Raw genomic sequence first — 27,184 nt, 5'->3', positions numbered from 1 at the left:
CGGGCTCTGAGGAGGTTACAGGAGCTGACAAGGCTAAAGAGAAGCCCCAACAGTTACAGACAGGCTGAGAAGAGAGGGGACTCCGAGAGACAAGCACAGAAACGGCGTTCCCTAGGTCAGCCCCCGCTCCAGCCCCAGTTCCTACCACAGTTCAGTGTTTCAAGGTTTCACTCGTTGGAGAGACTAGTTGTTTTAAAATGACTGAACTTAAGTGAGTGTCAGGTTTTAACTCCTGAAAGGCCAGGCAAAAGGGTATCTAGGGCTAAACTGAGAAGGGAGAGGAGGCTGGGCGCTGCGCACGCACTGAAGGACTCAGCAGGCAGACACTGGGACACTGACGCTGCTTCAGATGTCCAGGCACAGGTCAGAGGGTGGAGGCTATGGCACTCCGTGGCCGCCTGGCTGTGCACAGCGCTGAGGTGGGCTACACTGAGGTGGCCTACACTGAGGAGGGTTGAGCTGAGGTGGGCTGCGCTGAGGTGGGCTACACTGAGGTGGGCTGCGCTGAGGTGGGCTGCGCTGAGGTGGGCTGCGCTGAGGTGGGCTACACTGAGGAGGGTTGAGCTGAGGTGGGCTACACTGAGGTGGGCTGCGCTGAGGTGGGCTACACTGAGGTGGGTTGCGCTGAGGAGGGCTGCGCTGAGGTGGGCTACACTGAGGTGGGCTGCGCTGAGGAGGGCTGCGCTGAGGAGGGCTGCGCTGAGGTGGGCTACACTGAGGTGGGCTGTGCTGAGGAGGGTTGCGCTGAGGAGGGCTGAGCTGAGGTGGGCTGCGCTGAGGTGGGCTGTGCTGAGGAGGGCTGCACTGAGGTGGGTTGCGCTGAGGAGGGCTGCGCTGAGGTGGGCTGCGCTGAGGAGGGCTACACTGAGGTGGGTTGCGCTGAGGAGGGCTGCGCTGAGGTGGGCTGCGCTGAGGAGGGCTACACTGAGGTGGGTTGCGCTGAGGAGGGCTGCGCTGAGGTGGGCTGCGCTGAGGAGGGCTACACTGAGGTGGGTTGCGCTGAGGAGGGCTGCGCTGAGGTGGGCTGCCCAGGGCTGTGCTCATCAGGAGGCAGAGAATGAGCTGGCGAGAAGCACATTTTATTCATACGGCATACAGTTCTTCCTCCCAATTTCCTAGAACAGATCTTTGAGTTCTATATTACTTTATCTCTGCTAGATTCCAAGGAAATCATAACATTTTCCTCATCCATCTATAGAAATGAGAATGAGTGCTAAATTCACAATTTTAATACACTGTTATCAAATGAAATCAGATTTATCGAATTTCATTATTTTTATACATTGTCATTGTGAAATCAAATTTACTTCTGGGGTATACAATTTTCAGCAAATGGGTTACTATAAAAATATTAGGCACTATTCCATTACATAATAGAACCAAATTTATACTGTCATATTGGAGGGTATTCAATATAAAGAAAGATTTGCTTCCTAATTAGTTTTAAATTAAGTTTATAATTTAATGAGACAAAATGAAAATAGTTTAAGTAATAAATGTTTAATCAAAGAATTTTACATATTATTAACAGCATTCATTTGGCCAAACATCTACAGGTCTGTAGAATCCTACTGTATATAAAGTGGGAATGTATCAAGTATAGACTATGAAAGTGCAAATAACAAGTCAAGATTAGATTAACTTTTTTTACATTATAAAATTAACTTGTTTACAAAATAGGCTTTGCCAAACTTTATTACTGAACTGGAAAGTCAATGACTGTGTTGTTTTTAAAATATGTACCAAGGAAATACAAACTAGATAGCCATAGATTTTCACACTCGGGGACCCAGCACATCCTAACGGGCACTGCACAAGGTAAGGTAAGGGAATGAGTCCAGCACACATGGATCGCACAGCCACCCCTCCTCTCCATACACCCCAGGCACCCCTCCTCCCCACACACCCCAGGCTCCCCCTCTTCTCCACACACCCAGGCACCCCTCCTCTCCACACACCCCAGGCTCCCCCTCCTCTCCACACACCCAGGCACCCCTCCTCTCCACACACTCCAGGCTCCCCCTCCTCTCCACACCCCCCCCAGGCACCCCTCATTTCCACACACCCCCAGGCTCCCCCTCCTCTCCATACCCCCCAGGCACCCCCTCCTCTCCATACCCCCCAGGCACCCCTCCTTTCCAAACCCCCCTAGGCACCCCTCCTCTTCATACCCCCAGGCACCCCCTCCTCCCCACCCCCCCAGGCACCCCTCCTCTCCACACACCCCCAGGCACCCCCTCCTCTCCACACCCCCAGGCACTCCTCCTCTCCACACATCCCCAGGTACCCCTCCTCTCCACACCCCCCCAGGCTCCCTCTCCTCTCCACACACCCCCAGGTTCCCTCTCCTCACCCCCCCAGGATCCCCCTCCTCTCCACACACCCCCAGGCACCCCCTCCTCTCCACACACCCCCAGGTACCCCTCCTCTCCACACACCCCCAGGCTCCCCCTCCTCTCCACACACCCCCAGGCACCCCCTCCTCTCCACCCTCCCAGGCACCCCTCCTCTCCACTGGGAACACCCTCTCCTCACCATGGCTGTGCAAGATGCCTCTAGGGATACAAGTGCTTTCTACTGGAAAAGTTACAGCCTGGTCTAGAAATTTTATGGTGCTCCTATATTTAATCGAAATAAAAAATCCTTTAATGGACTCTTTCAGTTTGATATACAGTAATACACTGTAGACAAAGTTAGCATTCCCCCCACTAACTTTAATAGGGATTCGTATCAATGTTGTGATAACTGGAGAAAAAAAACCACTGGTGCTCTTGATATCCATGAACAATTACCAATTAAACACGCACGTACAATGTCTTCTTGGCCATATGAAATCAAAGTACATGAATATTTCAAAAGCAAAGTTTGAAAAAGAGGTAATGAAAAATGATAATCGTGGATATCACTATTAAAGCCAACCTTTCTTTCACTTGGCTAAGGCTTCCCTGTACACACTTAGTATGGAGATTTTGGTTTCAGGTAACAATGTGGCAAAGCACTCCAGGAGTGCGCCTTGTATCTACATTGCTTATGTTATACTAGCTTCAATAATGTAAGTACAAGAGTCATTCCAACAGTTTGCTCTAGTTTAATTACACACTGGACCATTGTATCATAGTTACAACTAAGACCAGTATTTCTTCACAGTAGGACACTGATAACTAGGAGGTTGAGTTTTCAATACTAAACAGTGATCAAACAGCAAATGAGTATTGCGCAAGAGAACAAACACAGTAGCATTTGCTATCTAGGCAAACAAACTGAACACTTAGTTGTCATAGTTACTGTAAAGGCAAGGCCATGGGTGGTTTCATGGAGGTCTTTGCAATTCATAGCATAGTTACTTCAGAAGAGACATTGAGATTGGAATTACTGACTTACTTAACTGGCATCTATCCATTTAGGTTAGGCAAAGGCACGGTAACATGTTGCGTAGGATGTTGTATTGAATTTTTTAATAATTGTGGGATTTACTGTAACTCATGAAAACTCCAGTTTTTCTATGTTATAAAACACCATTAAAAGTAATTGCACCCGTTAGTAATTAGAATGCACTGTAAAACTGTGAAAACAAAGAACTATGATTGCACTTCCAATAAAGTGTCTCTTAAATACAGCACCGCTGTTGCTAATCAACTGTATTTTAATATTAAAATAAACTGTTTTAACAGCAGCATTAGCTTTAGTTTACTTAAGCTACAGGCTACATTTATGTAAATGCAGTCTCCATGGCAACGAAAGCCCATTACCGTCTGGACAGTCACTGTTACCAAGTGGCACCTTTTACTCCCGAGCACGCTGACACTGCCCTGGCGCACACCAGGATGCAGCACACCTATCCACCCTGTCAGTCAGCGCACGAGTCAGAGTTTGGCACAATTGGACTGTGGAGAGACGTGAGAAGGAATCTTTGACCATGTGAAAAGGAAACCACTCACACTGTGGTAGGCGCAGCACGGACACCTCAGCTCACACTGCTTGGACAACAGGAGGGAAGGGCACCCCACCGTGCCCCCAGAGGAGACAGACCCCGAGGACATGTGATCAGAACTGTCTGGCCCAACTTCTACCACAAAGACAACTCTTTACTTCTATGAAAAAGAGGAAGCCATCTAAGGATTAAGGAGTCAGCTTTTGATTTAAATGGCCAACTTAAGTACTGCCAACTCTGGGCTAGACAGAGCTGCGTTCTCTCAGAGTGTGGATGGCAGCCCATTCATTTCATTGTGTTTTCTCCTGCTCTTTTCTGTCACTAAAAGGGGGATAGACACAAAAGAAATTCCCTGTAAGGTTAAACTCCACACTGTAGCTATCATCTGAGGGAACTCCTTTGCATTCAATCCTGACATCAGTGGTTCATAACCAAGTTCAAATTAAGTGCATTTAAGTCTCTCTAAAGCATACACCTCCAGACCCTGTCCTGTGATTCACCCAGAGAGCAAATGCGTGCAGTTCATACTGAATGGACTTGCTCCAGCCAGTCGCTTGAGGTCTGAGGGGTTTGACTGGCAGCATCTGGCCCGTCACCCCTGCTCACTGCCTCGTTCCTACTGTCGCCAGCTTGAGACGACTCTTCTCTGGCCAGAATATTCTCTTCCAGAGGATTTTCTTCCATCTGGGTTCTTTCACTGTCATGAACACCAGCATCTTTGGACACCGAGTCTTCTGGTGGCACCAGTTCCACGTCCCTCCCACCTTCAGACCCATCTCTTGGACAGGAAGGCTGAGGCTCAGCACTAATTTCTGTGGTTGCTGCTGGAGGAATCAGGGCGATACTCTGAGGGTTCATGTCATGAAACCAAGCCATAATATTGCCAAGAAGATTGTCATTGGCACTGGGGTCCTGGCCAGCTGAGTCAAGGTCACTGGAAGAGGGACAGAAATCACTTCTTGTCTCACTGAGAGGGCGTGAACTCAAAGTGTCAGTTGAAAATGGGTCACTGTCTGCTCCTAGTCTCATGAGGCTGTCCCCAAGCTCCAGCAGCTCGGAGCTGCTCAGCGCAGCCCGAGGGCTGTCTGTGTGCCGGGGCACAGAGTCCAGTCGGGAAGGTAAGGACGTGCCTATGGCTCCTAGGGATGCTTCATTACTGAGGAAGTCTCTGGTTTCTTCATCGATGGCCAGCCCAGACTCTTGTAGTGACAACTGTATGGCAAGGAGTATGTTGGGATCATCTTCTTCCAAGGAACTCAGAGCCTGCGGCAACAGAATGTCAAACCACCTTAAAATGTGACTAATTACATTTACTCAACTTCTTTCATCAGATAAAATCACTTCTAAATCTATAAGTTATTTTACATATTTAAATCTTACAATTTTCTCCTTGTCTTATAAATCTGAAATACAAGAACCCCTTTGTACCCTATTGATCACTAAAAGGAAACTTCTACCACAGAAAGAAGAAAAAGGAAACCAGCAGAAGAAACCACCGGGCAGAGCAGCGAAGGCATGGTGCCCAGCGGCAGCAGGGCTACCTGCAGAGAGTCCTGGTTTGCAGAGCGACTGGCAGGGCTGTAGTCCCGCAGGGAAGAGCTGTGCAGCACACTCATGGATGCAGAGCTTACCACGGATGCACCAGGCCTGCGGCTGCTGCCCCCCTCTGGCAGATCTGTTTGAAAACAATTGGCACACAGACATTCAGCTGTTGTCTCCATACACCTATAAACCAACAGGCTTTCTTTCAGTTCCTGGGAAGCTCAGCTTCACGGCCACATGGCCTCATGGCCTGGAGTTTTAGCAGGATTGTGTGATGGTAAGCAGAAGCAGATTTTCAGTATGACCATCTCAGAATCCTGTCTCGGCAGCTTTCAGTAATTCAGGATCTACTGCCCATGCCTTTTTCCTAAGTCACAATGAATTTCAGTATCTTCAGATTTCATAAAATAAAGAGTTCTGAAACTATAATAGCCGTAAGAACCAATCTACAGGCCAACAGATCCTGATATTACAATTTAGGTGTGCTCAATGAAAAATTAAACACTTAAAAGTCAAATAATTACAACAGTTCTATTTTTAAGACTGATTCTGGGAAAACTAAGGCCCTGATCCCCTGGGGCACAAGAATCTTTTATTCATTGCGTTCTAATCTGGTAGGAGGCCCCTTGCCTTGTTTTCAAATGCAGAGAAAATGTTCCAAGCACATTATAATGCTATCAAGAGCTTCCACTTTCTGAGCACTCGCAGTGCTTTGTATGCATTACCTACTTTAACACTGACTTTAAAATAAGGTAACTGAAGATAGAGATGGTTGTTGCCTTGATTTAAGTTACACAGCAGAGATGGGTGCAATAACCTAGGATATTCCTACTTCAGTCATTAACTCCCTGGTTTTCTTTATCCTTAGGCAATAGAAGCATCTCTACATCTATGGTGAACCTAAATTGCAAACTCACAGACACTGACAACTGCTAGTTATAAAAATAAACTCAAGAGATTAAGAGACAAAATGACACCCACTGTCCCAGGAGCTCACCGAAAGTGCTTTCGCTTGGTTCCTCAGGGTCTGTAGGGTTACTGAGCAGGCTATGCACATCTCCTCGACGGCGCTGCTGTCTGTGTCTCCTCCGATACTGAAATTCAGCATATTCCTGCATAAACCAAAGGTTATAAAATACAGGAGAGCATGCAAATTGTAAAAATGCAACTAAAACACTCTTTCTTTAGGAGAAAAAAAAGTGTGAATTTCATATGCGTACTTTAAAATCACTTGCTTTAGAAAAAAAGAAACTTCAAGTTTAGCCAAGCAAAGGAAATAAAGAAGTAAGAAAGCAAGCTGGGCGGAGGTGGCGCACGCCTGTAATCCCAGCACTCTGGGAGGCAGAGGCCAGCCTGGTCTACAGAGTGAGTTCCAGGACAGCCAGGCAGCCAGGGCTACACAGAGAAACCCTGTCTCGAACAAAAACCAAATCCAAAAAAAAAAAAAAAAAAAAAAAAAAAAGAAGTAAGAAAGCAAAATGCAAAATTTTTAGTAGCCACAGGTGTTCCTACTAGGGATAACTATAAGCTCCAGAGCTAGATATAACTGCTACTTCTATGGTCTTGTTATGTAAAATTATAATCGACACCACAACTGTCTTCCTAGGTGCCAGGCTCTGGTTTTTAAAGATGTATGGGTGGGGAGGAACCGCAAGGGGAGCAGAAGCAGAAGCAACAGCAGAAAACCAGATGACAGCCAGACGACCGAGCTGTCTCTGTGACTACCACAGATTAGCTCAGAAATCAAAAGGCTTGCTGAAAAGATGCACGGTACACACTGGCTCTCAGAGCCACTACTGAGTTCCCGCCTCTCAGCCAATGGCCAGTTATGTTGCAACACGGGGAGTATTTACAACTTAGCATTTGGAAGGAGACAGACTAAAACAGGTGTCTGTATGTTTGATTTACATTTGTGGTAATAGTTTCAGTATGTTTGTTACTACCAAAGACTATAATCTGAGAGTATCTGCTATAGATTTCAGTAACTTTGGAAGTGAGAGTCAAGAGAGGCCAGGATATCTGGCAGCAGACTTCGAGAGAACCACTGCTGAATTTCTCAAGGCTAAACATGAAGCTTCTTGGGCTTATGATGATACCAGTTACTTATGGTGAAACTACTGAAATTAAGAGAAATCAGGTTATATATTATAAAACTTCCACACTTTATTAATCTGGTCAAATCAATCAATCTATCTTTATCAATCTAATCTTGTCCATCCATCCATCCATCCATCCATCCATCCATCACCCACCTTCCCAACCATCACCCACCTTCCCAACCATCCATCGTAACTTAATCTGTGTGGCTGGAAAATGAACCAGGGCCTAACCCTAATGTAACCCACCTTAACCCCGAGCCTGACCCTGACCTGAACCCTAGCAGACACTTTGCCACTGAGCTCCAGCCCATTCCTAAATGTCTTTAAACTTCAGCATTTATGCTTAGATAGAAGTCAGTGAGTGATGTAACATTTCCCCTGAGCTGGCATCATTTCCTCGTTCCTGGAGACGGATGCTTGAGATTGTCCTGTTATCATGGCTCACAGAATCAGTGCAGACACCATATTTCTTAGACAAAGACAGAAGGGGAATTTACCTCAACGAAAGGCTGATTTTTAAGGAGCACATGCTTAACTTCTAGAAGACCTGACGCAGTGCAAAGTTATTCTCACATAAACTTCTACTGACTATCGAATGTACACTTTTGCAATTTGAGAAAGGATGCTTGTTCTATTTCTAACTATTCCTACAGAAAACCCTGAGTGGCATTCTGACAGGGTGCAACAAGCTCAGAATGCTTTTTATCAAAAAATTGTCAGAAAATTGCCAAGGAATCCTCAGGTTTTCAAGTGAGCATGTGAAGGGACAGGGTGCTTCAGATGGTGTGAGTGAGCATAAAAAGATCAAGAGAAGATGAAAATGAGAAACCCTGTGGCGTCACAGAGAATGCTGGGAGGTGCTTTGTTTCAAGACTATGCTTTTTGCATTAGACCCACCCCCTTTTAAAGCAACAGAAAACACATGTTCATGTCTGCTACAGATTCCACCTATCTGTTTAAAGACAAATCGGCAACCTACAGATTGGGAAAAAAATCTTCAGTAACCCCACATCCGATTAGAGGGCTAATGTCCAAAATATATAAAGAACTCAAGAAGCTAACCTCCAAAAACCGAAACAACCCAATTAAAAAAAAAATGGAGGTATAGAACTAAACAGAGAATTCACAACAGAGGAATCTTGAATGGCCAAGCAATGGCCAAGAACTTAAAGAAATATTCAAAGTCCTCAGTGATCAGGGAAATGCAATGAAAATGACCCTGAGATTCCACCTTACACCAATCGGAATGGCTAAGATCAAAACTTCAGGTGAGAGCACATGTGGAGAAAGAGGAACACTCCTCTATTGCTGGTAGGATTGCAAACTGGTATAGCCACCCTGGGAATAAATTGGGAGGTACCTCAGAAAATTGGAAATAGATCTACTTGAAGACCCAGTTATACCACTCTTGGGCATATACCCAAAAGATGTCCTACCATGCCACAGGGGCATGCTCCATTATGTTCATAGTGGCATTATCTCTGATAGCCAGAAGCTGGAAACAACCTAGATGTCCCATAATGGAAGAATAGATACAGAAAATGTGGCTCATTTACACAATAGAATACTACTCAGCTATTAGGAACAAGGACATCCTGACTTTTGCAGGCAAATGGATGGAAATAGAAAATATCATCCTGAGTGCATGGTATGTTCTCACTAATAAGTGGATGTTAGCCAAAAAGTACAGAATACCCAGGATACAATCCACAGAACTCAAGAAAGATAACAAACTGAAGGGTCCAAGTGAAGATGCTTCAATTCCACTTGGGAGCAGGAAGAAAATAACTGTAGGAGGCAGAGTGAGGAAGGGACCTGGGTGGGAAAGGGGACAGGGAGGGGAAGAGGGGAACATGATCAGGCATTGTGTGTAAGGGGGGCAGGAGAGAAGCCCTGAGGGCCAGCAGAAAGAATGGAGATATGCAACCTGGAGGGGTGGGTGGGAGGTGGGGGGTCCCTCTAGCAAGTACCAGAGAGCTGGGAGGTGAGAGACTCTCAGAACTCAATGGGAAGGACCTTAGATGAAATGTCCAACAGTGAGGAGAGGGAACTTGTAGAGTCCACCTCAGTAGAAAAACATGGCATCAAGTGGAGGGATGGGTTGTCATCCCACAGTCAAAAACTCTGATACAGAATTGTGCCTGTTTGAAAGAACTGCAGGGACAAAATTGGAAAAGAGACTGAGGGAAAGGAGGTTTAGTGATAGGCCCAACTGGGGATCCATCTAAAGGGAAGGCTACAAGGCCTGACCCTATTATTGATGCTGTGGTGTGCTTATAGACAGGTGCCTAGCATGGCTGTCTTCTGAGAGGCCCAACAAGCAGCTGACTGAGACAGATGCAGATACTTACACCCAACCAATGGACTGAAGTTGGGACCCCTGTGGTCGAGTTAGGGAAAGGGTGGAAGAAGCTGAGGAGGAGGGCAGCCCCATAGGAAGACCAACAGTTTCAACTAACCTGGACCCCTGAGATCTCTCTGACATCCAGTCACCAAGCAGGCAGCATACACTAGCTGGTCTGAGGCCCCGACACATATACAGCAGAGGACTGCCTGGTCTGGCCTCAGTGGGAGAAGAGGAGCCTAACCCTGGAGAGATCTGAGGTCCCAGGAAGTGGGGAGACCCAGAGGGGCAGGGGGTTGGGTGGGGGAATAAGGACATCCTCTTGGAGACAGGAGTGGGGTGGGGGATGAGGAATGGGATGAGGGCAGACCAGGAGGGGGATAATGACTAGATTGTATAAAAAGATTAAATATGTGTGTGTGTGTGTATGCATGTATGTATGCATATATATATATATATATATATATATATATATATATATATATGACACAGTTATATTAGCTAATAAGCCCAAAGATGTGAGGACTCTAATTCAGAAACTGCAAGGTGATACATAAACAACTGTGAACAGAGAAAGGTTTTAATCTTTGTCAAACTGTGTTAACAATTTAATGAATAAAGCTTATCTTTTAAGGTGGAAAATTTCCACATCCCCCAAACTGTAATGATATGATACCAAAACAGTAAGCCCAGGGATCAGTAAATTAAAGAATAATTTGTTTTTATAAAGAATTAATTTATAATAAATATACTGTTATTTATTACATTTTAATTATTTTTACAGCTTAAGTGTGTTTACATTTCCTTATATTCTTAAAGCACAAACTCCTGTCACTATTTCTTGCATATATCTAAATTAAAAAAGCCTCCAGGTAACTGCAAGTATCCTCAGCAGCTGAGACGAGACAGTGTCTAATTTAAACAAGCCACAGGTATTTCTGGATAGTAACTACTTCATGGCTTTTCAGTTTCAAAAAAACAAGTAACAAAGATCAGCAAATTTCACCTTTTGACCTCCTCTTTATAATAATTAAAGGATATCAAATGACATTTTATAAAGCACAAAGCAAACAGAATTAAAATAATCGTTAAAACTATTTTAAAATCAGATGCAGCAGTGGCCGTGGCAATTTAAATATTAGAAGACAGCTGTGAGCCTGGGGCTTCCACTGGGTCTTATCTTAGACTATCAACTGCTCTACAGTTTCTATAGTTTAAAATGGTTTATCAAGCCTGCTGTGGTGGCACCTGCGTGTATTCCCAACACTCACACGGCAGAGGCAGGCAGAGCTCTGTGTTAGAGGTCAGCCTTGTTTGCAGAGCAAGTTCCAGGGCAGCCAGGGCTCCACAGAGAAACCTGTCTGAACCCTCACCCCTCCTTCTGCCCCTACGCCAGAGAAAGGTTTACCCATAACAACGGGCAAGAGTCAAGGGCAGCAGAAAGCAAGAGACATCATTCCTGTGAGGCTTTCCACCATGGGAAACAATGACCAGAAATTCACCTCAGTTTGTGGCACTAATCTCAAGAAACTCTTCATTTAGATTTTTAATGTGTTTAGACTAAAAGAACATTACAATTACATATTTATAATAAATAGAATTTAAATCTCTATTAACAAATTCTATTTAGTAATTAACAGCAGCGATCGGGGAATGCACTAGCAGACTGCAATACAATAGAGAGCTGCATGCAGGATCTGCAGAGGCATTGCTGCTACCAAAGGCATCATTGACCTCAGAGGATTTACAACAGGTTAGGGTACAACATATGCAAGCAGGATTGCAGGAAGAAAAAACCATTAAGATAACCCAAAACCCCAACAAAACAATTACCTCAGGTGATGCAAATCCTAAATATTCCCAATCCCATGTTCCACCGGCAAAGCTACAAAGAAATTGGACATACTGTTTGATTCATTATCAGTACTGCAAGTATACAACCAGACCCTTACCCTTTGGATATTACCTTTAATGCTTAACTGCTTGTAACTTGCTAAATCAATCTATATCCATCTATTTTTTTTTAAATTTTATTTATTCACTTTACATCTTGCTTACTTCCCTGGCTATACCATTCCTGGGCATAAACGCAGAAGATGCTTCACCATCCCACAAAGACTCTTACACAACTATGTTCATAGCAGCTTTATTCACAATAGCCAGAAACTTGAAACAACCTAGATGTCCCTCCACTGACGAATGGATGAAGAAAATGTGGACATCTACACAATGAAATACTATTCAGCTATTAAAACTGAGACATCATGAATTATGTAGGCAAACAGATGGAACTTGAGAATATTCTGAGTGAGGTAACACAGATCCAAAAGGACATGCATGGTGTGTACTCACTTATAGGTGGATATTAGCCACAAAGTACAAGATACCCACACTACACTCCACAGACCCAAAGATCCAACTATTAAAATATTATTACTTCCAGTATTTTTTCAAATTCTAAGTTGCTTTATACTTGTAAAAAATGATGGGGAAAAGTGTTCTGACTGCTTTCATTTTAATTTCATAGGCATAAAAGATACTTACCCAGATATATTTATGTAAAAACAAAGACACATGACTTTTAGTGTTATAATTATAAGAAAAATGCTTCAATTTATTGTGGTAGAAGCAGTAAAATTATGATGTACAAAATAATAAGCAAGCCAGCTTTTCAGGGGATGAATTCAGATCACTTAAGTAGTGTTACAAATACCAGATTTCTCACTTACTTATAATTTCATAATATCAAAATACAAATATGAACACAGCAAGCTAGCAAAGTTACCAAATTCTATGTCCTAAGGTGTTTACAGGTATTACTGCTAAGTGACTACATAATTAAATTTGAATGACAAGTCAGAATTTTCTGGATTATGAATTTTGGTATGTGAAAAGTAACCTATTTTAATTTAGTCTGGAGAGTTACACAATGACAAACAATCATTCTGGAAAAAATTTTTTTTATATTAGGAAGAAAATCATCAGAAACGATTTGACACATTTTTACCAGCTATCCATATTGTAGGTATAAGAAACTTCTGAGAATATGAATGCTAGCTAAAGAAAAAAAGTCCTGCCACTGGAGACTCAAGCCAGTGAGGTTTCTGCGTACACAAATCTCACCTGCGCCTGGGAGCATCTGGTGAGTCTGCAGGAGCAACGCCACGAGCCACAGATGCCAGGAACTCTTGCCTTTTCTGCTGCACAAGGCACGCTGCCCTGATGATCTTGTGTCGAGGTGTACGAAGGTAAGGCCTATTGACTTTTTGGGCAAGGTCTTCAGTGACCATTTCTAGGTCTGTCTATAGAAGGAGAAACAGGACTTAGAAGCTGAATGGGTTGTTAAACAGATACAGAGCATATCGGTTTCTCAGTCAAGGCAAATTCTTTTGAGGTCAGAAATTAAATTTTGAAATAATTTTCTATTGAAAATTTTTATTATTTTGTATGTTTTACAGGTTATGAAAAGATGATAGTTTAAGTCATCATGAATACAAGAAGACAACATTCATTTGATAGGCACTTACAAGAAGGCAGTGGGTACAAATCACCCAGTAGTGGAGTAAGTCACCACTTAGAAAGAATTTGTTAGTGTCCTCCGTGAAAACAAAACAGTAGAGGACCCTCGGGGCACTGCACATGCCAGTGCACAGCTGCTGCAAAGCAGCCTACACGTAAAAGCTGAAGGATTCTAAGACAAAGTGAGATTACTGTGACCTTGAAAGAAAGGTAGAATATAAATCAGGAGAGGGCAGCTTAAAAGTATAAAATGATAATCAGCAGGGAGGAAACTGTCATGGCTTTCAACTAGGGGGTGATGCTGTGAGGCTGGAGAGCTAGTGACTGACTTATAGGAGTTTTTGTTTTAAATATGTAACTTTCTAAATTGTACTTTTGAAATAAAATGGAAAAGGTGAATTCTATTCAAATATGCAATATAGTTTATTTCATCTCTGAAGATAAAGCCTCCATTTTTATATAATAAGAAATAGGTCACATTTGACCAGTTTGAAATAAACTAATGCTGTAGAAATGTTGCACAGCTCAGAACTCATTTAAACTCATGCTGACAAATTTAAACTCAAAGAAAATTTCAGTTCATTAAGGGTAATTTTTCTTTATTTAAAGTAATTTAAAAATAAAAACAAAACTGTTTTACTACTTATACTTAAAGTTAAAACAATTTAAAATGGCATCTTACTTGCATTAGTTCAAAAATTTCTTTCTTTGTGCTTTTAGGTTCTAAGAAAAATCCATATGGATAAGAACACTTGAGGATGCGCCGAGTTTTTAGAAGAACGTGCACTGCATCTTCGATGAAAGTGGTATCTGGACAGCCTCCTTCAGCTACAAAGACATTTAGGACAGTGTATGTTTTTGCAAATACATACTTTGACCAAACTAAAAATCTAGGTACACACTCATATATGAAAGAAGAATTTGTATAAATGTCTTTGATAAGTCGCTTGCTTAAAAAGAAATGTAATTATATAATTATTCCCCTGCAAAAGCAACACTTAAAAAAAAACAGATAGTAAACGCTGAGGAACAACTGGTTAACCGATGCTAAAAGCCACTAGGAAGAAAAAAGAACGGAAGGAGAAAGAGGAGGAAGAGAGAGGAAACTGTCTTAGTAAGATAACACCAAGCTTCATAACATTCTATTTCTAAACTGTAAATAAAAAGAAACTTAGCTGTAGAATCCAAATTGCAGTATTGCTGACAATCAAATTCATGCTTTTATGAAGATACTACATATGGATGTACACACTGACAGGAGCACCTTAATATAGCTGTATGGCCTATGTTTCTAGGCAGTATCCGCACTAGGCTATAAACGCAAGGGGATAGGAACACCCTTTGCTTCTCATTATACTACATGTGGGACATGTAAGAAGCAGATTTTTCACTTTCCAATTGTTACCTCTCTTCATTTTCAGCTTTACCATGTTGCCTAGAGCATCTAATATGAATAAAAGCAGTAATTTGCACTTACTGAATGTTTATTGTGTATCGGACACAGTTCTGGGGACATACACATCTGAGATTTTTCTTCTAGCCTCACTGTGGGCATCTCCTGAGTTTGTATTAATCTAGCAGTCATGTAACCTCTCAAGTCTACAGAATAATAATTAATAGGAACACTTGGCCAGTAGTGTGGTCTCCACTCTAACTTATTTAACTTTTGTACTGTCTTATTAGAAAACTATTTTCACAAAAAAGAGTATGAGAGCAAATTAGTTTATGAACTGAGACAAATGTAAAAGATCACTTTTATGTTTGAAATGCGTTTTTAACATATAAATTATGAGTTCTTCAAAAATAAGCAAACCAGAACTTATGTTCTGTGTAGTTGCGGTGGGTGTTGTGTCCCAATGATGACCAGCACTCTGTCTGTATTTAGGAATTACTTCACCTCTAACTTTCAATTTGGAACTCACAAATTAGGCCCTCCTACAGCTTTGCTTCCAGAGCTCAGCTCTCCCAGACTCTTATCTGATGTCTGAAGCAGCTCTGGGCAAGCCCTGTCCCCTCCCTTTGCCAGTACAGAGGGCAGCAGGGGCACCAACAAGGGAAACTGCAGTATGGTTTTGTCTGCTAGCAGTAGAGGCTGCAATGGGAGAAGCATCATAAATACTCTCATATGCCAGCACGTACCCAGTGCCTAAGAGGAAGTAAGACATTGCCAGAGGCAGCTCATGGGGCTACTGGCCTTTCTTAGGACACTACTGCCCTCTACCACTGGATTTACTCAGCAGATATATGTAAACACACACACACACACACACACACACACACACACACACACACACACACACACTTTAAAACTTACTTTCTTTGAGAGCTCTACTCAATTGCTCCATCTTTTCTTTGGCTGTTTTAAGAAGGCGTTGTTCTAACTAAAGGAACAGAAATAAATAATTTAAATAATCTTTTTTTTTGTTTTTAGGCAGGGTCTCACTGTGTAGTACTGGCTATCCTGGAATTCACTATGCAGACCAGGCTGGCTTGAACTCACAGAGATCCTCCTGCACCCAGCCTCTTTCTTTCTTTCTTTCTTTCTTTCTTTCTTTCTTTCTTTCTTTCTTTCTTTCTTTCTTTCTTTCTTTCTTTCTTTCTTTCTTTCTTTCTTTCTTTCTTTCTTTCTTTCCTTTCTTCCTTGCTTTCATTTATTTTTAAAAATTATTATTTTTTATACAGTCCATATTTATTCCCCACCTGGCCAAGCCCTGTCCACCCTCCAACTGTTTCACATCCCATACTTCCTCCCCTCCCCGTCTCCATGTAGATGTCCCTATCCCCCACCCCTCCTGACCTGTAAACTCCCCGGGGCCTCCAGTCTCACAAGGGTTAGGTGCATCATCTCTGAATGAACACAGATCCAGCAGTCCTCTATTGTATGTGTGTTAGGGGCATCATATCAGCTGGTGTATGCTGCCTGTTTGGTGGTCCAGTGTTTGAGAGATCTCAGGGGTCCAGACTAATTGAGACTGCTGGTTCTCCTACAGGGTCCCCCTCAGCTTCATTCAGTTTTCCCTAATTCAACAGCGGGGGCCAGCTGCTTCTGTCCATTGGTTGGGTGCAAATATCTGCATCTGACTTTCAGCTGCTTGTTGGGTCTTCTGGAGTGCTGTCATGGTAGGTCCCTTTTTGTGAGTGTTCTATAGCCTCAGTAATAGTGTCAGGCCTTGGGACCTCTTTATTTATTCTTAACAGAGTATTTTAGCTCATTTGTAATGATTTGGGACATACCTGATAACTATGCTCATGGTTTTTATATCTTGTATAATAGTGCATAAATCTGTCAAGTTCCTGAAACCGTTTATGTTTCTTCTCAGCCTAGGAAACAAAAGTACATAAATGACTTTTATTAAACCTACTCTTAAAATTAGTTTGAGAGGGGTTAATGTTTTATTGGTAGTGGGTAGCAATGCATGCACATATATTTATTATCTTGTTGCTAGAATATAATGATCAATACATTTTAAAGTTGTCTGCATTCTCTGTGAAAAAACAATGAACTTCTGACTCTACATCTTCAATTTTGATTGTATGGCTTACAATCAAAATATAGATAATAATATAGATCTTATAATCAATATAGATAGATTTGTATCCCTTCAAAATTCACATTGAAGCCCTAACCCAAAATGTGATTTGCATTTGGAATTAGGACCTATGAGGAGGTGATGGGTTAAGTGAGGCCATTATTATAGACCTATCTTCATGGAAATGGACACCATAGATCTCTTGTTCTATTTCCCGGCTATCATGACAGAGATCAGAAAGTGGGGGCCTCTTGGCAAGCTAAGATGTGCACCCTCACCAAGAAAGAGTCGGGTGGAACATTTCTTAGACTTCAGTCACCACAATGGAGAGACTGAAGGGTTGGCTCAGTGGTCAGGAGCACCAGCTGCTCTTGCAGAGGGCTTGCGTTTGATTCCCAGCACCCACATGGTGGTTCACAGTCACCTCTAAGAGCAGCTTCAGGGGATCCAATGTCCTGACCTACGTATACACAGATACACACGCAGGCAAACCACCCATACATAAAATAAGAAATTAAAAAAAAAACTATCTAGGCTACAGTAGATAAAGTAAGACACTGTGGGGGTTGGAAGGATGGCTCAGTGATTAAGAGCACTCACTGCCTACTTTTCCAGAGGATCTGGGTTCAACTCCCAGCACCCAAATGGCAGCTTACAACTACACCTTAGAGTCCTAAGTGTCCAACAGTCTGTGAGCACCAGGCAGGCATACACATGGTGCACAGCCATATCCAGGCAAAACAACCACACACATAAAATTAATAAGTTAATTTCAAAAAGAAAGATTCCCTTTTTGGGCCTGACTGGGGAAAAAAAGACACAGGTACACTATAATATTATACTGTATTGCTGATATTATATGAAAATTGGTTTTCAATCTTTACAAAGGTAAGGTGCAATTAGATATTTTTCATATTTTCATCAAAAGAAAAGAAAAAATTAAAAATTAAAAGAAAAATGCTTCCAATTTTTAGGGGTTTTTTGTTGTTGTTTTTTGTTTGTTTGTTTTTGCTTAAAGGGCACTCTAAAGTGTATTCAATGTGATGCCTCATCACGATGAAGACATGTAAATCCCTTCCACAGAAGGTTGGAATGCACAACTTAGGCAGGTCTTACCTCCACTGTCATCTCCTTGGATTGCTCCTCTACATGCTGGATGACTTCATAGCGAGTACATCTGTAGTAACCTCCAGTGGAAGAACTATGTTTTTTCCATTCTTCTAGGCAAATCCAGCAAAAATCATACTTGCACTTTAAAAGGAAGCATATGCAGATATCTCCATATATTAACTAAAAATTCACTCATTAAGTAGACCATAATTAGAAGACAATTACACAATTATAAAATGAAAATTCATCTTTTTACGCTTATGGGTTCTGTGTCAAAAAGATCTTCCAATTCTGCACTCTTCTGATACTTCTATCAATACTTCTGGTACTGGTTCATTTATTTATTTTTAAACATTTAAATTTTGGTTCTATCTTCTCTAATATGAACTCAGCTTTAGAGCTGTCTAGTTATCATAACATCATATACTGAATACTTTGTTCCCCCACATTGACATCACTACTATACATTGAATCCCTCTGTATGCATCTGTTTCCTAGGCTTGCTTTCTATTCTGCTCATACTCTGTGCATCCGCATGTCAGTACCACACACAGTGCTTCAGGTGGTGAGGTTTCAGGGCATTTTATCTTGCAAGGTTACCTACCCTGCTACCTTTGCTTTTCAACATTTTCCTAATTAAATTTGCTTTGATTTACCACATGAGCATCTGAATTAAGTTTTCCTGGATTCAGAAAGACAATCTGCTGGCATTTTTGTTTGCCATCTTTTTTGTCTTAAAGAGGATTTGAGAAGATTTTCAACAAAAGTCTTGCATATTTCTAAATCTTATTTTAGATTCAGAAGATCTATCTATTTCATCTAGATGTTGCCAGGAGACATGAGGATTCTTATTTTCTGCAAGTTAATTTTTAATTTGCTACTAAGCTGAATTTTTATTGCCCTTCCTAGTATATTTCTAGGATTTTATGGCATGTAACCATGCCGTCTATAAGTGTGATAGGTCTGTTTTGCTTCTGAGACAGGGCCTTGCTACACAGCTCAGGCTAGCTCTGCATCCGTGACCCTCCCGCCTCGGCATGTAACATGCGAGAACTGCAGGTGTGCAGCACTGCATGTAACATGCGAGGATTGCATGTGTGTATCACTGCATATAACATGTGAGGAATGCAGGTGTGCAGCACTGCACGTAACATGCAAGAACTGCAGGTGTGTAGCACTGTATGTAACATGTGAGGCCTGTAGGTGTGCAGCGCTGCATGTAACATGCTAGGATTGCAGGTGTGTAGAGCCACATGCAGCTTTAACGTGCAGTCATGCTATTAGTGTAGCTTTAGGTTTTCTGCTTCTCGTTTCTTGTTCCTGATTGTTTCTAGTTTTATATTAAATACTGTGATTCTCTAATTCTCTGTTCCCCTTTTGCTGTATATCTGAAATCCTTCAGATCCCTGCTTTATTATATTAGCTTAGTGGTTTACCTTAGCTTTTTTCCAAAACCTAAGATTTCTTGCTACAGTGGTCATTCCTTTTTTGTTATTACCCCCGCCCCCTGCTCCCCCAAAGCCAACAGGGCATCTCTGTGTATCCCTGGCTGTCTGAGAACCCACTGTATAGACCAGGCTGGCCTTAAACTCAGAGATCCATCTGCCTCTGCCTCTTAAGTGCTGGTATTAAAGGGGTGTGCCACCACTGCATAGCTCAGTCATTACTTTTAAAAATTATTTTCTTTCTTAAAAAAAATGTTCTTATGGGGAAGGAGATGTGGGAAAGGTGACTGGGAAAAGGGGTCAGATATTGGGATGTAAAGTGAATAAATAAATAAATTAATATAAAAATTGTTCGTTCTGGCATTTATTATTATTATTTCTTAGAAATTGAACCACCTCTTTCTTTTCCGGTCCCAGGCACTGCAGGAGCCACAGGATTCCGTGCATACATGGGCTAGTTTAAGAACCATACCCCACACTACCAGTACCACAAATGGCACAGAAATGGCATCAAGAAATCCTGGTCACAAAGATGCAAATCTCTTAAGGGGGTTGACCCCAAGTCCCTGAGGAACATACGCTTTGTCAAGAAGCACAACAAGAAAGGCCTGAAGATGATGCAGGCCAACAATGCAAAGGCAGTGAGTGCACGCACAGAGGTCATTAGCCCAAGATGCCAAAGGGCCCCAGCTGCAAACCCAAGGGTCAAAGGCTCTGCCAACCAAAGCCCAAGGCTCAAACCAAGGCAGAGGTCACAGCTCCAGCTCAGGCTCCCAAAGGTGCCCAGGCCCCAGTGAGGGCGCCATAGAAAAGGCTCCTGCCAGTGTGAAGACAGATGGACTGCTGTGACCCACCCACCCACATACTATTTGCAGATGACCAGCGTCCTATGCTGTTGTTCCTTTGTATTATTTTAAATGAGTACAATTTCTGCATAGTTTCGGCTGCAGCACTTAAGATCTAATAATGTAGTATTTTCATTTATAAATTCTTTCATTTCTTGAGTTATTTGAAAGACTAAACATTTCCATGGCATTTTAATGACTTCATTATTAATGTCTAACTTATCGTTCATGACCAAGAATATTACTTGTACTAATTTTTTATTTGATTATAATAATCATTTAAAGTTATTGATTTTAATAGTCAATACTTAAAGATTGTTACTGTTTTTCTCTGATGATCTATTGGTGAAGATTGCATAGGCACTTAAAAGATGTCACTATTAATATTTTTAGGAAATAATTTAACTAAATTCGTGTACTATCAGTAGCTATGTTACTTCTACATAATTTCCATTTCTTCACTACTTTTTGTACTCCATGCAGTCACTCTTGCATTCACTTATCATTTAACATGCACTTATAAATTGGACTTGTTTCGAAGCTTGATGCAAAAAGTCTTTTCCTGGTTGACAAACGAAAACTTTGTGACTGCTTTGAGACAAATACCCTGCCATGTGGCTTTACTGATTTTTCAAAATTAGTGGGAAAATTTCCATAGATCAACCAGACATTAGCAACTATGGTAGAAAAATACAATATAAAACTTCATCAATACTTTTTATTTCTTAGGTTTTAACATGTTTTCCATAGTGTCAGATGAAGGACATTTCTATATTCAAAATATTCAAAAATGAAACATTTGCATCCCAAGTGTGGTAACCCAGACACAGAAAGACGAACATGGTATGTATTCATTTATAAGTGGACATTAGTGGTTAGTAAAGGATGATCATACTACAGTTCTCAGTCCCGGAGAGACTAAATAACAAGGAGAGCTCAAGAGGAAAACTCATGATTCTCCCTGGGAAGGGGAAATAAAATAGATTTTGTGGGTAGACTGGGGACAGGTAGGAATGGGAACAGGATGAATCAGATTGGGAGAGAATGGTGGGAGAAAGTATAGGGAGAGATGACCAGAATTTGGGGGGTGGGGAACACAGGGGCCATGTAGAAACCTAATGCACGGGAAATCCCCTGGAACCTATGAAGGTGACCATAGTGAGGACTCCTAGTAATGGAGGACAGGGAGCCAGATCCAGCTCTCTTCTAGGTTTCCAGTAGTGAGACTAGGACACCAACCCAGCCACAAAACCTTTGATTTACAATCTGTCTTGGTTTCAAGATGTACTGGGGCAATGGTTACACAGAACTTGTAGGAGAGGGCAAACCCAGGACTCATCTAACTTTAGGTTTATGCCATGGGAGAAGCCCATGCCTGACACTGCCTGCATGGCCAGGGCCTGGAGGCTGGGGAGCTCAGAGACCTAAGGTAGAGCCAAACTGCGTCACCCTCGCCTCAAAAGAAATCAATGAATTGATGTCTAAAGATAATCTGCTATACTCACAGTCAGTGCCTAGCCCAATCACTATCAGTGAGGCTTCCTCTGTCAGCTGATGGGAGCAGAGACCCACAGGTAGAAAGAGCCCAAACTGGAGATCTGCATTAGGTCCTTCCCCTCAGAGTTCAGGGATTCTTTTGGAAGAGGGGGAGGAAGGATTGTAGGCACCGGAAAGGTGGAGGAAACCAGGAGAACACAGCTCACTCTTCCACGCAGGCAGGACTCAAGGGTGCTCACAGAGCCTGCGCGGGTCTGCGCCAGGTCCTCTGCATACATGCTGTGTTATTAACCTGGATTTTTTGTGGGACTCCTAACAGTAGGAGATGGGGTATCTGACTCTTCTGGCTGCTCTTGGGACTATTGTCTCCTTACTGAGTTGCTCTGTCCAGCCTTGATAGGAGGGTTTGTGCCTAGGCCTATTGCATCTTGATATACCATGTTGGTAGTTTGGTTGATATCCCTGTTCTTTCCTGAAGGGAAATGGAGCAGGGCCTTGGGGGAGGGGAGTGAGGAGCTGGAACAAGTAGAGGCTTTGGTTGGGATGTATTGTATGATAGAATAAAAAAAAAAGATTTATTTGTGTACATATGTCTGTGTTAGTATGCATATGCATGTGTGCTTGGGTGCCCATGCGTGTACAGAAGCCAGAAGATGTTGAACCCTTTGAGCTGGAGTTACAGGCCATTTGCAGGATTCCTGGCTTGTTACATGGGTAAGGGGATCTGAAGTCCAGTTCTCATTATTGTACACCAAACATTCTTAATTTCTGACCCATTTTTCTAGCACCCTAATATTGAATATTACACTTCAAGAAACATTGGGTGGTGACAGGTGCTCAGCTGGCCAGCAGGTCCCCTTGGCCACTAGACAGGGCACTCTGGGGGCTCAGGAGGGGGAGCTGGTCAATGTCCACTGAGAGCCTCCAGCCCTTTCTTCCCCAACTAGGGGCCGAAGCAATCAGAGACTCACAAGTGCAAGCAGGGACAACAGGAGGGACCTGGAGTCAATGGAGGAGCTCGAGGCTAAAAGGGCTGGAGTGGGGTGGGGTGGGTGGTGTTGTGATATAGCACTCTCATTAAAAATTTATAATAAAAGTTTTCTAAGGGGAAATGAAAATGGTGTTTTTTAAAATAAATTAGTTTATTTTTAGATGAGCAAACATGCCATTTTTTTTTAAAAAAAAAAAACCACATTGGATTTCAGATAATGCAAACTATTATAATCCACACTGAACCATCAACAGCCCAGGAAGATTATGAAGTTGTTCACACTATAGCATGGATTCAACTTTTCATGACATGTTCTATTTATATACTTGAAAAATACTCTAAAAGGATTCAACTGTGTGCATGAGGTTATCATCTAGGTAAGTTTTCTAAGTTAAAATAAGAATACCACCTTTTAGTTTTATTTTTTCTTTTTGGAGACAGTCTCACTGTGTAACTCTAACTGGTCTAGAGCTTGCTATGTAGACCAGGCTGGTCTCACAGATGACCTGCCTTTGTCTGAGGCAAAACACTGAAATAGAGGCATGAATTAATATAGTATTATTAACTTTATTCCAAGTTGTTAAAAATGTAGGTAGCTTCTTTGTCTACAACGAAATCAGGAAAGCACAGACTTCCTTTTAATCACTTAAAGATTTCAGCTAAGTGGATCTCTTTAGGCATTTTAAGCTTTCAATGTAGAAAAGAACTGAATTATTTATTTAGTTGATGGACTTATTAGCAGAATGCCATCTTGTCTTACAGCATAAAGTACACTAAGACTTTAAGGACCAAGCGTGGAAGCGTGTGCTGGCGTCTCACCTTGGCGCACTGCATGTGGTTGCAGCCTTCGTTCTTCTGAATCGGAGACTTGCAGTTGGCGCAGGGCTTGGAGTTAGTTAACAGCCACAGACAGTTGGCAGCGTCCTCATAGGCCTCACTGACTCCAACCACTTGAGATATTGAGCACAAACATAAGACATGGTTAGGCACACAGCGCCGGAGAGGGAACCAGGCTTTTCTTTGCAGGCTCTCTCCATGGTACTCATGCGTTTGTTTTTCCTATTAGTGGCTAGGGGGAGATTTTTTTTAAAAACTTCTTCATTTTCAATAGTATAGGAAGTTCTGCTCCAACATTCTTAGTAAACCTATTTGAAAAGAAATTTCTCTGTAAATCTATAAAAATAAAAATGGGGATGAACCAAAGGTTTTTTTTTTTTTTAAGTGTATGCACTTTGTTTAAAGTAACTATTATATTCAAGAAAATTATAGAGTGATTTACCTTAGGCTAGCAGTTCTCAACCCGGGGGCCAATGACCCTTTCACAGGGGTCCCCTAAGGCCACTGACAAACACGTATTTTGGATGGCCTGGGGAGCTGAGACACTGCTCTCCCATCTCCAGTGGATGTGCCCACACAGCAGTATCTGGAACTGCACTGAAGGGTTGTAGCATTAGGAAGGCTGAGAACCACTGTGTGAGGCTATAGTCTCTTTTACATTGTAATTTTATTGTATGAATGTTTTGCCTGCACGTATGTATCTGCCCGGTGCCTGAAGATGTCAGAACAGAGTGTTGGATCCCTTGGAACTGAAGTTTGAGAACCAAATCCAGATCCTCTGCAAGAGCAACAGCTGTTCCTAACCACTGAGCTATCTCTTCAGCCCCTAAAATATAATTTCTTAAACTAGGCTAATTGCAAACACAATGACCAGGGATTCTCTGTAGTGGAAGGCACTAAACACCAGTATCTGCCTTGTGAGGCAGGCTTATTATGCATAGTAGTCTGGGCTACTTATAAATTCTGAACCTGGCCTTCAGCCTCCCGAGTGTAACAATTACACAAGAACACCACTTTTTCCTTTTCTCCTTCTGTTTTTAATCTGTGATTACTTCACATGTGCAAATCCAATGGGATATGCCTACAACTAAATTCATCTCTCAGATCTGTTTCTCTTTATTTACCCATGCTTCATGCTTGTAAGTCATCTAGAGAGCTCAGACTCAGTCTGTGAGGAGGACTGGCTTCAGCATGTGCTGGCTAGCTCGCTCACACAGCATGGCTGCTTCCACTCCCGCCTCTCTCATTTTCTCTTCCCCGTTCTCTGTTGTTTCAGCTAAGGTCCTCCCCATCTCTTGCAGAGACAGCAGAAACAAAAAACCAATCCTTTTTTCCAGTTTCTTCTCCCTCCCTCCCTCCCTCCCTCCCTCCCTCCCTCCCTCCCTCCCTCCCTCCCTCCCTCAACACTACCACCTACACAGTGAGCTTTGGAAAATAAAATTCTGCTTAAGATCTTTTATCTGGTTGGGCAGTGGTGGTGCATGCTTTTAATCCCAGTACTTGGGAGGCAGAGGCAGGTGGATTTCTGAGTTTGAGGTCTGGTCTATAGATTGAGTTCCAGGAGAGCCAGGGCTATACAGAGAAACCCTGTCTTCAAACAAACAATAACAGCACGATCTTTTATCTGCTTTCCCTCGACAAAGGGCTCCAAGATAAAATCTAATCACTTGAGTAAGTAAGCAGTGTGAAGTCTGTCACTACCTGACCCATTCACTTGGCAAGCTTCTCTTAGGGATTAGATATGTGGCTCAGCAGTTGCCTTATACCAACTTCATAAATTTCTTCTTAAATTCAAAAGAAGCTACAGTAAGGCTTTAGCTGTCCTGCCCAAACCAAAGGAACCTCACCCAATCCGCAGGTATAAGATGGCAAAAGGGGACAGCAGCTTGGGTGACTGACCCTCAGGAAGAGACTGTCTATGCACCAGAGCGGCTGGGCACTAGGAGTAGCCGTGCACGGAACATAGCAGCAGAAAGGGGCTGTCTTGCTGCACTGACCCTGAAAGATACATATATATGCTTGTATCTACAACCCTGTTGCTAACTGTAAAATACTGGCTTTTAATTCTACACAGCAAAGAGAGGCAGTTGCAGTAGTGAGGTGCTCAGGCCATGTCAGTGGCCAAGCTGTGGAGGCAATGCCATAAAATCTAAACATATTTAAAACACTTAATTCTTGTTTAAAAGAAGGAGCCTTTCTTCTCTTTTCAACACCAACATGATTTTTAGTTTGGAGTTTAGAGGCTCTAGCATATTCCTATGACCGTATTGTTCATTGTTGGAATAAATATAGCACAAAGCCACTAAAACAAAGCCGCTGTGTAAGGCACACACAGTGCTTCTACTCTTGGAGAAAGCTTGCTTCTAACTGCAGTGTAGGGGGTTATTGGATGGCAATTATACTTAGGAACCGACCAATTACTATTACAATAAAACATCTGGGGAAACACCATCCACTCTCAGTTTTCTGAACCCACCCTCTGGACACCTGGCATGCATGGCTGTCCAGTGAGCCCTCCTAGCCCCACTGACTTTCAAACTTTTCCACTAATCTTACTTTTATGTCTAATATAGCTTGATCTTGTTTTCTTAATAATTTGATGTGCTAGGCTCTTGTGTTAAGAAATATTACGTTCATTTAATAGAACCAGAATATAACAGAACCTAAACCTAAATGTAGAACCAAAGTGTATATAGCAGGTATACACATATACGCATATTCTCCACATGTACTTACATACAGATCAACACACACACACACACACACACACACACACACACACATACACACACACACACTCAAAAGCTGCTTTTAAAGATTGGTTTTAAATAAACTATTTGAATTCCATTCTATCATCAATAATTTAGAAAATTATTTTTCATCTGCAAATTTTATAAATTTATCACTTTAGTACAGCTAGTATAACTACATTTACTTCTTGCAACACAAGAGAATCAATTTAGTGCTTCAAAACACTAAAACATTGGTTCTATGGAGACCTCTGAACAGTTTTTAGTATATCTAATACTTTTTCTCATTAACTTGACTGTGCTTCTTCTTTTGAACTTCACCATTCAATGACTAGAAACCTGGGCATAAGAGAAACCAATTTATGAACTTACAAATGTGGTTTAAAATTAAAAAGAAATGCTTATAAGAGCTGAGTGTGGTGGCGGGTGCCTGAATCTTGGCTGCTTAGGAGGTTGAGGCAGTTTCAAGTCAACCTGATTAGGTTAGGACAAAATTGTCTTAAAGATGCTTATGTGATTTTATTATATTTTCTGGTATAAGGTACAAAGAAAAGTACTTGTAATACAAGGAATAAGTCAGCATTTAACAACATTCAGTCATGCGTTCCCTCTTCAGATTCTCACTTTTACACATTTGATGACTGGGTAGTACTTTAGTGTTAGAGCTGCCTCGCTCCTGTCCACTCAGCCTTGGTGGATATCACACGCAGACTTACACAGAGTGGCCTGCGTAGCAACCCCTGG

General features: G+C 42.1%; 2 protein-coding genes across 4 annotated transcripts in view; both read right to left on the bottom strand.

Moving 5' to 3' along the window:
- Positions 1-378: 378 nt before the first annotated feature.
- Positions 379-1,044, bottom strand: LOC127677266 (uncharacterized). Its single transcript, XM_052172376.1, has one exon. It carries the CDS (start codon positions 1,042-1,044, stop codon positions 379-381), a length of 666 nt encoding a protein of 221 aa, XP_052028336.1.
- A 2,028-nt stretch (positions 1,045-3,072) lies between these two features.
- The window catches only part of Ankib1 (ankyrin repeat and IBR domain containing 1), a 105,564-nt gene continuing 81,452 nt past the window's right edge, over positions 3,073-27,184 (bottom strand). For 2 of the 3 annotated variants that reach the window (XM_052173175.1, XM_052173177.1), the window contains exons 11-20: positions 23,673-23,803; positions 18,082-18,216; positions 16,670-16,756; positions 15,750-15,816; positions 14,118-14,263; positions 13,040-13,218; positions 11,750-11,801; positions 6,471-6,585; positions 5,473-5,606; positions 3,073-5,194 (exon numbers count right to left, since the gene is read on the bottom strand). In XM_052173175.1, coding sequence (XP_052029135.1) covers positions 4,454-5,194; positions 5,473-5,606; positions 6,471-6,585; positions 11,750-11,801; positions 13,040-13,218; positions 14,118-14,263; positions 15,750-15,816; positions 16,670-16,756; positions 18,082-18,216; positions 23,673-23,803 — 1,787 coding nt within the window. In that variant the 3' untranslated portion in view covers positions 3,073-4,453. The remainder of the gene's footprint in view (positions 5,195-5,472; positions 5,607-6,470; positions 6,586-11,749; positions 11,802-13,039; positions 13,219-14,117; positions 14,264-15,749; positions 15,817-16,669; positions 16,757-18,081; positions 18,217-23,672; positions 23,804-27,184) is intronic. The other variant, XM_052173176.1, reaches the window with a different exon arrangement.

This window comes from Apodemus sylvaticus, chromosome 2 (genome assembly GCF_947179515.1).
Source record: "Apodemus sylvaticus chromosome 2, mApoSyl1.1, whole genome shotgun sequence".
NCBI classification, from domain to species: domain Eukaryota; kingdom Metazoa; phylum Chordata; class Mammalia; order Rodentia; family Muridae; genus Apodemus; species Apodemus sylvaticus.
The sequence above is the reverse complement of the archived record's forward strand: the minus strand, read 5'-3'. Positions and strand labels throughout refer to the sequence as shown.

Bases quoted from the DNA above. Each gene is read 5' to 3' on its own strand.
- LOC127677266 (XM_052172376.1), bottom strand. From the start codon at position 1,044: ATGAGCACAGCCCTGGGCAGCCCACCTCAGCGCAGCCCTCCTCAGCGC.